Here is a 15184-nt window from a genome sequence, read left to right as displayed (position 1 = left end):
TGGTAGACATGAGTGGGGGCCTGGTGGAGGCTGCTCCTGCACTGCTGGGGGTGGGGGTGGTGGGAGACATGAGTGGGGGCCTGGTGGAGGCTGCCCCTGGTGGCTGGGGGGTAGGGGTGGTGGGAGACATGAGTGGGGGCCTGGTGGAGGCTGCCCCTGCACTGCTGGGGGGTGGGGGTGGTGGGAGACATGAGTGGGGGCCTGGTGGAGGCTGCCCCTGGTGGCTGGGGGGTGGGGGTGGTGGGAGACATGTGTTGGTGATCACTAGTGCAAGGTGACATGTGGGTTGGCTGGTGGGCATGGCCATGGTGGATGGGTTGCCTGTGGGACATGAGCAGGGGTGCAGGGTAGTACCCTGTGGTGTGGGCTGCCTGCAGGGGCCGTGGAGGGTGTAGAGGGAACACCTGGGGGGACCCACATGACCAAATCACGTGTAGCATTCCCCGGCACCACAGAAATACACGTACCCTGCAGAAATCGCGTGTGGAACTTCCCGCGCACCCCCACCTAGCCAGGCCAATCGCGTGTGGAACTTCCCGCGCACCCCGTAGTACACGTACCCAGGCCAATCGCGTGTGGAACTTCCCACGCACCCCCACCTACCCAGGCCAATCGCGTGTGGAACTTCCCGCGCACCCCGAAGTACACGTACCCAGGCTAATCGCGTGTGGAACTTCCCGCGCACCCAGGAACACGCACACATGCTATTTTTCACACAGCGCGTGTCCGTGTTTGTCGGGGCCCCTTTGCACCTCATTTGTCCTAGAGGGCCACTGTATGGGCCATTCATCATGGCTGTATATGGGTGATTTTTGTTAGCGCACATTTTGGCGCACATTTTTTTCAGTCGCAGGGGCGCTACCGCCTGCTTTCTTGTGGCGTACTTGTTTGGCCCTGTGCGCGTCTTTGACCATGCGCTGGTTTGCCCTATTCGATTCCATGAATACGGGTTGTAGGCGAGCGTGTGGGCGTTCCGCGCACTTGCCTCCTGTACTTCCCCCGTGACGCCCATATTTTCACGCGTTGTTCCCCCTTCCGAGTGTTACGCCCCGTGTTCCGCCTACTTTTGTGATGTGCGCCGCGCTATGTGCGATTTCGCAGTGGCCGTGGCGCACGCTGTTGGATGATTTTTAGCGCACATCCAATGTTTTTCTCGCGCAAGAAATAAGCTGCAATTAGTGAGGCATTGGAACCAAAGTGTTATTCTGTTACACATACTTTTGATCCTTCAAGATTTATTGCATTAGTACTCACTCATGGTGTTTCTACTTGTGTTGTTTTAGTATTTCGTATGTGTTTTATGTATTATGATCATTTTTATGATTGTTTTAAGAAAAGTTGGTCTTGATTTATGAGTAATAAAATGTGTGATAAATATTTAGATGTTCCACTTTTTGGGGGAAGAGTGTTTAAAGACACCAAATAGAATATAGGACTTCTTTTTATATATAGAAACCAAAATGTTACCACACCCGAATGGTGGAGGCAAAATTGTAGGTTCTTCTCACGCTATGAGAATGTAAATGATGTGCTAGGCATTTGGCGGTATCATGTGGGGGTGGGGGTGAGGGGTGCAAGTGAAAGATGATGCCCTCTTTGTGCATGGTGTCATGATTTAGCAGTAGTAGCTCAGAACACGTATTTTTTTTGTCCTAAGTTAACATAAGGGGGTTGATGCTGTCATGAAGAAATACAGTCTGGAGCTCAACGTGAGATGGTGGTGAATGTGGGGTACAGCAATGAGGCACAACCAAATGCCCATTCCGAAATGGCAATGTCCACACTTTCAGATCAATTCAAGGTGCAAAGAAAGTGTGCGTCTCCGTGCTTTAAAGGGGACCCTGACCAGACGGTTTGCATGTCACTATGCCCCAAACAGTTCTGGCCTGTAATGTGTGCTCTGTGTCTTGCTATGATCTTCTGCTGTTTTCTTCATTCTGCCCTGCACAGCTTCTTTTCTAAACTCCCGCTTGTTGCTGCTCCTGAAGCCTTCTGGCTGCCCTCTGCTCCTGGACGAATCCTTTCTCCAGTGTCCTGTCTTCTTTCACTTTCTTCTGTGCCATCTGCAAGACTACTGCCTTCTGCCCTGCAGAAACAGCACGACCTACATTGTCTCTGGTAGTGCTTCTTCCATATGCAATCCGACCCACAACTTTCCATCTGATCATTTGCTAGCGAAGAGACACCTAACTATCATTCCCATCTTCTTCCGGGAATGCTTTTATGTCTGCCAGGGTTTGTTCTTTTCTGAGTCTGCTGCTCCACTGAGATTAACCTGTCTCTCTCTCTGACATCTGGACAAAGCAAGCTGGGGCTTCTACAAAACTGCTTCCAAGCCTAGAGTTCAGGTCAAACCTGCGCTTGACACATGGAGAGGCATAAGTATCAGAAGAGGCACTAGAGTGAACATTGTTTATTTCTGATACATTTCTATCCATAAAACACACATTAACATAATCATATATATGAAGCATCGACATAAAATCACATTCTTAAAAGGAACAGCCATAGAAACGTCCATAACACAGTAAAATATCGGAGAAACCCTTCATAATAATCGCATACCAATATCATAAAATTGGTCCTTCGAGCTTATCTCTTTTTTGCCATACAAAATGTAGGAAGCAGGCAAATTTGAATGCACTGATGACGTCTCTTAGTAGTAATAACATAAAAGCGGGACGCCACTGCCTGTAACCAGAGCCCTTAAAAAAGTCGTGAAGATAACTGTGGTGGCCCGAATGAACACAGGACACTGGATTGGGGTAGAGGTGTTTATTTTGACACCTTACATAAACAAAGGGGAGAGCAGAGACAGTTCATGGAGCAGTACTCACAGTTCAGTCCTATTGCAGCAGTGCAGTTGGCTTCACTGCACTGATGACACAGTGGATGGTATTTAAGCTTACTGTCAGCCATGGAATTGAGCTCGGCAGGTACAGGGATCTGCTTATGGTGCAGAGATTAGTTCTGGAGCTGATTCCCAGCTTAAAGGAGGCGTGCTGAGGCCTGACCGTCCTCCTGGTGCCTCGCTCCACTTCTCCTGGCATTCCGGCCCATTGCGCACTTCCCACGCATAGTCTCGACAGATCTCGGCTCTGCAAGATCTCGCGTGATAGGTCCTCACAAAGCTCCTTTTCGTTGGAAAAGCTTGGTCCTAGTCCATGATAAAGTCTCTGAATTTGGTTGGCTTTCTTCTTTTACGTTGGGGTTGATTCTGGTCAATGGCTGCCTTGGGGGAATGAGTAGTAATGCGAGAGGTGTTGTTTGGGGTTTGGGCTGCTGAGATCGCTTCTCAGTGTGGCTCTCTAGCCTGGGGTGTGGGGCTCATAGAGAACCTCTCACTTTGGTTTTCTTCTTCCCTGACCTCCATCTCTTGCTGTCGGTTAATCCCCAGGGGTCATTGCCATCTCCTATTCCCACAGAGGGGCAGCTGTCAACACCTTTTTCTTGTAAACGGCCACCCTTTCAAGGTTCCACCTTTTCCCGTCACTGGTATAGACGTGGTTGGTGCCTTTCTGTGTGACTTCTATGGCTTGGCTGTATTTGGAGTCCATTAAGGTGTCTTTGAGGGGCAGGCGTATGTTCACCAAATCCCCTTCATTGACCTCAGTGCGATATGCTGCTCTGTGCTTGACGCTCTGAGATTTCATGATCTCTTTGCTCTTCTGTAGTCTAAACACGATTTCACTCATTTCAATGTCGTCATCCTGTCTGACATTGGGTAGCCATGGTGCTACCAGCGTGGATGCGGCCCTTCTCCCTCTTAACATCTGAAATGGCAACATGCCTGTGATGGCATTTGGCGTCAAGTGATGCGCCGCCACGGTCTCTTTGACTGTCTTGCAGGGATTCATGTCTGATGCACATGGCACTTGTAGGGCTCCTTTAACAAATCAGTTCGCCCTTTCTATCAACCCGTTGGCTTGTGGGTGATAAGGGCTTGCTCTCAATTGCTGGATATTGTGCTTCTTGAGAAAGCTTTCCATGTCTCTGGAAACTAATTGAAAACCATTTTCCGTCACAGTCTCCTTTGGCAGTCCTTCTCTTTGGAAGACAGAGCTGAGTATTTCAATGACTGTGGCCATGGTGATGTCCGGTTTGCTGTTTGCGCGTTCATGGCACCTCTCGATCATTGCCCTCACTTCTTGGTCCATTCCAGCCCACCAGTATGCGTCACGCACTCTGCATCGTGTCATATTGCAGCCCAGATGACTTGCATGGGCTCTACATAGTATAACTTTGCGGATGCCTCTTGGAGGAATTACTTGGTCGCCTCTCATTACTACACCATCCATTTCTGCGATCTCGTCATTAACCTTCCAATACGGTCACAGACCTTCTGGGACTGCTCTCTCGCTTGGCCAACCTGTCCAGGTCCATTCTGCTACTCAGCCCAGGGCATCATCATGTCTCATTTCCTCCTGCCAATGAGACTTGCTCATTTCCATGAAGTCCTTGTTTCTTAGGTCTCCTATGGATGCCACCACGCATTCGTCACCCAGGAATGTGGTGCCTGGGGTACTCTGCATCCAGTAACCTGGACATGCAGTCCGCTTTGGCGTTCTTCCAGCCGGCAATATGGGTGATCTCGTATGTGTACTTTTGCAGTTTGGCAGCAATTCTCGCTAGGTGTGGCGTTGCTGTCTTTGTTTCCCCAGGGTTCAGCATGTGCACAAGGGCTTTGTGGTCGGTGGCCAGGCAGAACTTGGTTCCCCAAACATATGACCTGAAGTACTCCATGGCCTAAGCTCACGCCAGCATCTCCTTCTCGACTGCAGAGTAGTTTTTCTCTGAAGTTGACAGTGCTTTTGATGTGAAGGCAACTATATTTTCGGTATCCCCCTTTTTTGGGTGAGCCTGGGGCCAAGCCGTATGCACTGGCATCCGTTGTTATGAATGTTTCCCATCTGAGATTGAATGGTTTCAAACACGGGGCATGTAGGATTCTCTTCTTGATTTCGGTGAAGGCCTCAATTTGCTGTGAGTCCCACATGTACTCTGCTCCTTTCCTCAGGAGCTCTCTCAAGGGAGACGTGATTTCTGAGAATCTGGGAACGAATTCTGCGCAATACTCTGCGAGCCCCAAAAATGACCGGAGCTCGTCCTTTGAGGTCGGGGCTGGGGCATCAACTATGGCTTGGAGCAGGTTTTTCTTAGGGCTCACCGCTTCTTTCGAAATCCAGTAACCCAGGTACTCGACTTCACGTGCTCCAAATATACATTTCTCTTGATGTAGGTGGACTCCTGTACTCTGTAGCTTGCCGAGGACTTCTCTCAGCATTCTATCGTGGGTTTCTTCTTCTTTGGGATACACCAGGATGTCGTCTTGGAAGTATGACACGTTGTCGATGAGTGGAGCAGTGAGTTCATCATTCTTTGCAATGCTGATGCGGCTGACGTCGGCCCGAACGGCATTCATGAATATTGTAATGTGCTGAATGGTGTGATGAATGCTGTGAGGGGACGTGAAGCTTTGTGTAGATCAATCTGATGGTCAGCGCCACGCATATTGAGTTTTGAGAAGATTTTAGCTTCCTTCATCTTTAGTATAATTTTGTTGATGCTGGGCATAGGAAAACTGTCTGTGACCACCTCCAAGTTGAGGCTGCACACTCTCAAGTCGTTTTTTTTAATAAGGAACACTGGGCTTAGCCATTGGGAGGACTCACCAGTCTCAATTGTGCCTTCTTCAACCAAATTTGGCAAAGCCGAGATTCCAGGGCTGACCTCGCCGTCCCTGGAATGGGCCTGACCTTATGTTTGATTGGCATGGCATTGGGTTTTACATGGATTTTGTGATTGTAATTTTAATCTTACCAGGCGTTTCAGAAAACAGCAAGGGGAAATCACTTTTCAGATCTGACGCGCCTCCTAAGGAGACCAGCCGCACCTTTCTTCGGCAGGAGAAGTAGACTTTCGCTGTGGTGCATCTATCCTTAAATTCGAGTTTAGTTTTGATGTAGCCCAAGAGGTCTACAGTGGGTCCCCTGAAGACTGTGGGATTTTGCTTGGTGCTTCTAATCTCAACCAAGTCACGTCCTACCATGTTTTTGTATGTCTGGCTGGGGAGAATGGTCAGGTCGGACCCCAAATCAGCCATGACACGTGTTTTGTGTCCATCCACCTTCAATACTCAATCGGATTTGTCCCTTCTGGCTCGAGACGAGTTTACCATGATTACCATCGTCTTATCATCTGGTACCTCCTCATCGCTAGTTCCACTGTCTCCGTCGATATGGGTGACTTTTTTTCCCCTCCACATGCAGGCTACAGCAACGTAACCAAATTGCCTGCACTTGGAGCACTCTTTGTTCCTTGCGGGACAGACTCTATCATTGGCCAGATGCTTGGTGCTTGCACATCTGTAACACTTTTAGGACTCTCTCCACTTGGGTCCTTTTTTCTTTGGTAGCATCGCGTAGCTGCCTGTGTCTGCACCCCTTCCATTGCACAGCTGCCATTTTGGGTGCGGGCAAGAGTCTGCCAACTTCTCTACGTCTGTCTGAGGTTTCCTTCTCGGCTCTCGCAATTTGAATAGCCTTTTCTACGTCCAGCTCCATCTCCTGGATGATGAATTTGTCCTGGAATTTGTGAGAATTGGTGTGAACCACCAACATGTCACAGGTGACTTGCTCCACATTGTCCTGGAATCCGCACAAAGATGCTAGTGATGTAATTCCGGTCTCATTCCGGTGATGTAATCATAAACTAGTTCTGTACCTTCTTGTTTTCTCGTGTAGAACTTGAATCTGTGGAGGACCACATTTTCTTTGTTGGAGAACCTCTTAATAATGAGGCAAATCACTTCCTTGTAGACATCATTGCCTTGATCTGTGGGGGGCACAGCCTTCAAGCCTGCAAATATGCGCTGCCCTTCAACCCCCATGGCATTTAGTAGCATGGCCTTTTTACTGGCCAGCGAATAGCCTGTGTCTCCCAACGCCTCCAAATATGTAGAAAATAGTGGCTCCCATTGCTGTCAGGTGATGGCAGGCCTGCCCGGGAGACTGAAGGAAAGTGGGAGGTGGCGTGGTGCCCTGCATGGTTGCACCGTGGGTTGTTTCTGGTCCTCATTGACAATTATGTGGTGGCCCCAATGAACACAGGACAATGGATTGGGGTAGAGGTGTTTCTTTTGCATAATGAAAGGGGAGAGCAGGTGCTCACACTTCATGGAGTAATACTCACAGTTTAGTCATATTGCACCAGAGCAGTTGGCTTCACTGCACTGATGACACAGTGGATGGTATTTACATCCTCTACCTGCTAGAGCTCCCACAAGGAGCTGTCAGCTATGGAATTACGCTCTGCAGGTACAGGGATCTACTTATGGTGAAGAGTTTAGTTCTGGAGCTGATTCCCAGCTTAAAGGAGGAGCGATGAGGCCCAACCGTCCTCCTAGTGCCTCGCTCAAAGTCCGCCGGCTTTCCGCCCCGTTGCACGCTTCACATGCATAGTCTCGCAAGATATCGGCTCTGCGAGATCTCCCATGATAGGTCCTCACAATAACCTTTGCGTAAGTCTTTGTATATAGGACAAAAGATTACCAAGTTGGCTAGGGTTTCAACAGCACCGCAAAAACTAGTTGCACTAGCAGAAGGCTTGACTGCCCATCTGTCATCTGTTGGTCACTGCCTTTGCATGTATTGCGTTAAACATGGCACAAGTCTGTAGTGACCGTTGGTATGGGTTTGCAACAAAGTCAAGGTAAGGGGCCATCCCACCTTGGGGGGGGGATAGGAGATAGAGTTGTACTGTGGATCATTGGAGACAGAGATCCTCCTTGTTACTAGCCCAATGCGTCAGGAGCAAAATATTTAGAGCTTAAATGGAGAAAAAGTGGTAATACTTGGGTGTTGTTACAACAGGAGCCCATACCCACGGATCCAAAGGTCTTTTTAATATATGCTAACCACTCAATCCTTTGGCAATTGTCACTACAGGCCCTATTGTGCATCTTGAATAAAGGAGACAGCAATGGTGTAAACTGCTGCTGTCCCATGTGTGTTCCCATTCCTCAATCAGGGATGTCAATGTATTTTTTAAATGTTTAAGGTATTTCAGGCACAATACATGCTGTAATATTTCCACCTCATGTGATATTTCTGAAATAGTACATCCCTGACATTATTTTACCACTCTACCAGTGGAAAACCAATAGTAGGTGCAGACCTCTCAGGATATGGTATGCACCAATGATAACGACTACATGCAATATTCCTGTTGAAAATACAGAAAAAAGGCATAATGAGACCCATCGTGGGTGAAGGAGTACATGTGCAGCAGGAGTAGGTGAAGGTCATTCTGAGGCAGTGTTAGTAGGTGAAGGTCATTCTGGGGTAGTGTTAGTAGGTGAAGGTCATTCTGTGCAGCAGTAGAATGGATGAAGTTGGTTAAGTGAAGTGAAAGAGTGATATGATATGATATGATATATGTCATTTATAACGCGCCTACACACAAGTGTTTCAAGGCGCGATGAGGCAAGGGAGGGGGAAGAAAGGGAGGATAGACAACAATCCTACTAGGGCAGGTGACATTCAGATTGTGCAAGTGCATGGGAAGGGGGAAGGGAAAGTGAGGGGGAAGGGAAAGGGACAGTGCAGTACTAGGGAAGTAATCACAAAGTAAATAACGGCCAGCAGGTGGCAAGTGCAGAGGTAAGTGTGGGAATCAGGTTTCAAGTGCAGGTGATGGGACTGTAGGGATACAGGAACAGTCCCAAGTGCGGGGTTACCAGGCAGGCAGTGTAGGTGTGTGTGACTGGCAGGGAAGGGACCTGGGCCCGAGGTCAGAAGGTGCTCAAGTAACCAGTACAGTTTCAGCCAGGAGGTCAGCAGGGGAGAGGAGAAAAAGCAGAAGCAAAGAGAAAGATTTTGAGGTGCTTCCGGAATCGGAGATGGTTCTCCTCGAGTTTCAGGGAGGCTGTTCCAGAGGGAGGCCCCAGCCGAGGAAAGAGATCTACCACCAACTCATTGCTTGGAGAATGACTGACCCTGAGGGAGTTGGAGGCAGAAGAGCGAAGGGCTCAAGAAGGAAGATATTTAGGAAGAGAGCGCTGAAGGTATTGGGGACCCAGGCCCCAGAAGGCCTTGTGTACAATGCAGAGGGTTTTGAACTTAATCCTTGCAGCCACTGGGAGCCAGTGCAGAGATTTTAGTCCTGGAGAGATATGATCCCTGGGCTTGAGGCCAAGGACATGTCTCGCAGTCCTGTTCTGGATGAGTTGCAGGGGGCGGAGAGTAGAGGCAGGCAGATTTAGAAAGAGGCTGTTGCAATAGTGCAGCTTAGAGAGAACCAGAGCTCTGGAGACAGTGAGCTTCTGGGGGAAGGAGAGGAAAGGAAGAATACCTCTGAGGAGGTGCAGCTGGTAGTGAGACTTCTAAGAAACGTCAGAGATGTGAGGCGAGAAGGAGAGTGTGGAGTCGAAGATGGCTCTGAGGTTCTTAGCCTCGCAGGTTGGAGCAGGAAGAGGGTCAAGAGAGGCCAGCCAGAAAGAGACAGGAAAGGAGGGAGTGGGTGTGCCGATGAGGACAATCTCAGTCTTACTGGCATTAAGGCAGAGGGCATTGGCGGCAAACCACTCCTGGATAGCAGACAGTCAGTCAGTGATAAGAGATGGAGAGGAGGTGGCAGAGGGTAGCCTGAAAATGAGCTGTCATCCACATAACACTAAAAGTTGGGGCATAGAGCGGCAATGCGGTGGGCAAGAAGTGCCAGGTATTGGTTGAACAGCCAGGGAGAGAGGTTAGACCCCTGGGGGACACCACAGGTAAAAAAAAAAATAGTGGAGAGGAAGGACCCAAGTTGGACCTGGGAGGGTCAGTCAGAGAGGAAAGACGTCAGCCACGGCAGGACCTGCCCGGTGATACCCAGGTGATACCCAGGTTATCACGGGTACAAAGATGGTACTGTACATTAAAGCAGAGAAAGAATATGTCAGTCTTCAGTGAGTACTTGTTACTGGATGAGTCTGCGTAGTGATAAAAAGGGTAAAGGTGGTTTGGTAGGGGGTAGTGAATGTAGGAATGTGCAGTAAGAGAGACCCGAGGAGCACACACATATCGTTCTTTGAAGTGATATAGTTCATGAAAATAGTTATATGCCGTTGGCATTAGTGAAGGCATGTTGGTGCTGTGCTGATGGGTCTCATTGGTTCTACATAGTGAGTACAGGTGAAGGTGGTTCTGAGCAGCAATAGGTGGGATGAAGTTGGTTACCTGAACTGAAAAAGTGTTTGCAGGTGATTCTGGGCAGCGAAACAGTGGCACTCAGAGCATTTAGGGCGCAGTAACGTGTCCCTCTCCCGGAGTTCGGTCCCACCTGTATTATTTTGTCAGTGATGTTGGATACAGTGAAGCCGTAGAGTCTGGTGGCCCCTGGGAAGACATACGACAGGATCCTCCGGTCCAGCTGGAAGGCAATCTCTCCAATCACGCGTCCCTCCTTACCAGCCTGGGATCCTCTGAGATCTGTGGAAGGAGAACGCGTTATTGACAGGTTGCATAAACTGAGTCTGGGGGGATCCCTAGAAGGCCCCATCGACTCTATTCTGAATGTGGCCCGCTGCTACATAAGTAAACTTCTGCGGCATAAATACACAAACTGTTTCATTGTCATGGCTTTAAAGCTACAGCATCTTCGATGAATAGTTAAGAATAGGAAATATAATGTACTGTGAACCCTAGATACACTGCCTTCTGCTGCATGCTACTAGACAATAGCTGAGAAATGTTCCTAAGGATCATTCACCCCCACAAGATTCAAAGGAGTTCAGTGCAGAACCATATCACAAGCAGAAGCTGTGGGCATGCAGGCTCTCACCTGTACACACCCACACACGCCCACTCTAAATGCTGAGACGTTCGAATTCCGGCATCCTATGGATCCCCAGAGCTGCAACCTGACCTTTGAAAAGAACCCTCTCATTCCATAACTTCCTGTAGAATCCGAACCACCAATCAGCACCAAGATGCAAATTGGGCTTGTCTTTCATATCCACATCAGGAGTAAGAACGCATGAACAACCGTGGACTAACAACGAGAGTGGGCCCTCAAATGCAAACTCATTTGACTGGACCCAGATGCCCATCTTTGATCCATACATCACACTAAGTGGAAGAGGAGTAGGCAATAGACAAAGGGGATCATTTTCATCTAAAGTGCAAATTGAATGGAGGGGACCGCTTGTATTTGCACTCCTGTGTCAAAGACCCCATCGTTCAATTTGAAACATTGCTAACATGTAATGGGAAAGTGGAATAAGTCATTTTAGCCAAGTCACACATGCCACCACGCCACCCTGTACCCATCACTGGACGTTCACTGCCAGTTTAGAGCCACATGAGCAAGGCATTGTGTGTGTGCAAATTGGCCAAGGTGCAGGCCTTTTGCTCCAGAAAATTGTCTGTCTTAAAGGGAGTATTATTTTATACATAGCTCAATCAATCCAAGGCAGACATTTCTCAAGACTCCAGCCAACTGCATACCTGGTTTCACTCTTATTAGGGCTCATCAGTGAAGCCATTCCATGGCTGCCATTCTTCAGATGACACTGCTGCTACAACCTTCTAAATTTCGACCCTGGGATGAAGCACCCTGCCAACAACTAATCAACACAGACAAGGCCTCCTACAATCAGAATACCATAGCAGAAGCCGACTACAAAAGAAGGACCAAGTCATGGAACCTCAAGCAAAGGAGCAATCAGGGCCACCATAATGGATGGCAAACACTTACATAACAACACCTGCACGAAGAAAGACATAGGCACGGGAGCAGTAGGTTTCCACAAAAAACAACAGTGCCCACATACACCAAACTAATTAGGATTTCCATGTAGTTTCTTCTATCCTACACCACAGCTGGTGGTTATCTGACCATTCACACAATGGTATCTGAATGTATAAAATACAGGTGTAATACATCTGTGCATTCTCACAATAATAGCTTTGTGTATGCAGTGCAGGTGTAAGCCATCATTCACACAGTGCTTTCTTTGGATCTACATTACAGGTGTAAGCCAACTGAGAATTCAGAGGATGGTATTTTCATATATAGAGTGCCTTTGTAAGCCATCTGAGCAGTCACTCAGTGGTTTCTTTGGATCTACCTTACAGGTGTAAGCCAACTGAGCATTCGCACAATGGTATTTTCATATCTAGAGTGCAGGTGTAAGCCATATTAGCGGTCACACAGTGGCTCCCTCTTTTGCCCCAGAGTTCTCTATAAATGTAACTCTATGAAGTAGCCTTCTTAGTTTTTATACTTTCATACATAGCATAATCAACTTGAGACACACATTTCTCAAGACTGCCGACAACAGCATACCAACTTTCACCCTTATAAGGGATCATCAGTGCAGTCTACACTGCAATGACTGTAGTCTATACTGCACTGATGATTCCTAATAAGGTGAAACCAGGTATGCAGTTGTCTGCTGTCTTGAGAAATGCATATCTTGAGTTGATTAAGCTATGTATAAAACAGCACTTACTTTTAAGACAAAGGGCCTCATTACAAGTGTGCTGGTCCAGAAAAAAGGGCAGAAACAATGCTGGTAATTCCAGCTCCAGCGTTTTTTCCTAAACAGCGCAATTCAGGTTTGCCTGTGGGGGCCATGGATCTACCAGCAGACCTGACCTGGAGGTAGATCAGGCCCCTACCGGCAAAGAAATGCCACAATTACCAGCAACGGTAATACTGGTGCCTGTAATTGCGGCAATCCCATTCCATGGAGTCCTACAGGACTCCATGGAAATGGGAATTTACCGGCACTCTGCTGCCAGTAGTATCCCCATAATACTGGCGTAGAGGTGGAGCCAAGTACCCCCATCGAAAGCTCCACCCCCATTTTGCCTATATGTTGGGAAGCGGAAATGGCTACACGGGCAGTGCCAGTAAGAATGCCTGTGCCACAAAGAACTTCGAGACAAGGTGCCCATTGAGAAAACCGTACATAAATGCACGAACAAATGGTCCCTGTCTGGCTGGAGTACCTGAAGAAATGTGCATTTAAACAAGAAAGAAGACTGTGACGTCATGCGAAGTGAGAACTGACGCACCTTAGAAAGACATGTAACATGAAGAAATACAGACATTTCATAGAAGTTGAAGTATTGAAATAAGCAACATTTTGGGATCGAAATGAATATGTTTGTGCAAAGAAGCACCGAATAAAATGCCAAGTTATTTTACACCTGTACAGATGAAGAAAGGCAAGTAGGGAAAAGCAATCTTCAAGGCTGGCTACGTAGTGAATTAGATTGCAACGATGCGCCAATGTATACATATAGGAATGTACAGAACCTGGATATTCCAAGATGCACTTTAGCAAGGCTTTTACACCCCATGATTGGAAAGAATTTCAGTGTGGCATAGTTGAAAATAACTTGGCTGGCCCAGTACCAAGAGGATGAGGCCACAGTGAATTGGGCGCCTGTCAAAAAGGCTACAACGAACGTGAGAAAAGAACAAACTTCTGTTTGAAGCAGATAAAAAAACACTGAAGGAGTCAAGAGTTCATCATTTAATAGTATTAAATGCTGCAAAAGGTTCAAAAGAGTGGTCTCCAAGTCACATGGTCGAGATCGAAATAGCTAGGGTCAAGCTGCACCGAAATCAGAAGACCGAATGATGCCACACTCCCTTTATTTCTCAGGCACATGCAGATTCTGCAAGGCCAAGTGCAAAGCACTAATTAACTGGCAGACTGTAGGAGTGATGATAGATGTTGAACATTTATTTGGGATGGGCTTAAAGGCCCACCTGACTTAGACACCGAATCATAACCCCGCCTATATAGAACGAATACTTAGATGTTCATTGAGAGCCAATCACTTTTCCAGATATGTTTTTGTAGTTTGCCACATAGAGTGACGTCAGTGATGATGAATTTTTGTTATAAAAGAACTGTTCTTTTTTAAATTGTGTTGAGATCATGCTTTGCGACTTTGGGTGATGTCTGTTGTACTCCGTGTTTTAGACAATCGATGATAAAACAGAATACAGTTTTGCCAACTTCCTGAGTCGTTTTGATTATTGATGTTTGAGTAACTTCTGCATCCCCATTCACCTCCAAGTATTGCTACCTTGTCTTAAAGGACTCTAGGTCTATGATTTCATGTGGAGACAGATGATGGTTAAAGTCCCCATCAACCCAGTAGGCTTTTAAGGGTCTTGGACTATCGTACGTACTCTGCTATTTAGCTGGAGGATTGTGAAGCTCCCTGTGGATAGCGGCCATTAATAAAAACATTCAAGTCACTGAAGACAGGTGGGACGGGTCCCTCGTTTTTGTACGGAATCTCCTCCCGGTTTCTACAGGCAGCTGAGTAGACCGAAGGCTGAAGTGGACGATTCAGGAGTAGATGATCCGAGGGTCAGGAGCCGAAAAACGAATGGTGAGTAGATTGAGAAAGGTGGCAAAAGGTACATTGCATGGGGAAAATGACAATTGGGAGAAGTAACGGAGGGTTGGTTGGGTATTAAGTTAATAATAAAAAGTATTAAGTAAGAGTATATGGATGAGGTGTGATCCATAACATAAGCCCAGAGGCCTGCGTTCAGGAACGTCAGAAGAGATTGTTTTAAAATCCGAAGCGGTTATGTAGGCGACAAACAAAATAGATTTTGTTAAAGAAAACAATCTAAACTCCCTATCAGGAGTCATTTAGGGGCAGATAGTGGCCACGAGGAGCGTTGGCAGAGATATATGTAGGCCGGCCAGTTTGTCTATGTTTTTGTCTGTTATATAGTCTATGTGTAAAGAAAAAGTGAAGTGTCGACAAACAACTAAATAGCAGAACTGTGTGTAAAAGGCGAGAGAAAATATTATTTATTTATTTAGTCATTGAGAGTATTGACTGAGTAGGAAGACTGAAGTAAAGTGAGACATAGAGGCTTGGAGCTGCGACGATTGGTGCATGCTCACATTGTGTTATTTTTCTCAAAAGTGTTATCGGTGTAATACGCGGTAAGTATCAACAGTCGAGTTAGACTTGTCACGATGGAGGATTTTACTCCATTTATACATTTATGCAAACAGTTGCCAAAACACGCACCTAAACATAAGCAGTGCAGGGTGGGTTAAGGGTACAGCAAATAAAATGTTCATGCAATGGCCACAACTGAGATCATTGACAAAAGCAGTTTTGCAACACATGACCACATATTTACACACAGG

General features: G+C 47.2%; 1 protein-coding gene across 1 annotated transcript in view; it reads right to left on the bottom strand.

Annotated features, from left to right (window-relative positions):
- SPATC1L (spermatogenesis and centriole associated 1 like) overlaps window positions 1–15184 on the bottom strand; it is a 270076-nt gene that overhangs the window by 78895 nt on the left and 175997 nt on the right. The window contains exon 3 of the mRNA XM_069616044.1: window positions 10324–10472. Coding sequence (XP_069472145.1) covers window positions 10324–10472 — 149 coding nt within the window. The remainder of the gene's footprint in view (window positions 1–10323; window positions 10473–15184) is intronic.

This window comes from Ambystoma mexicanum, chromosome 9 (assembly GCF_040938575.1).
Source record: "Ambystoma mexicanum isolate Mex_15411 chromosome 9, UKY_AmexF1_1, whole genome shotgun sequence".
NCBI lineage: Eukaryota > Metazoa > Chordata > Amphibia > Caudata > Ambystomatidae > Ambystoma > Ambystoma mexicanum.
This window is presented reverse-complemented; position numbering and strand designations above follow the sequence as displayed.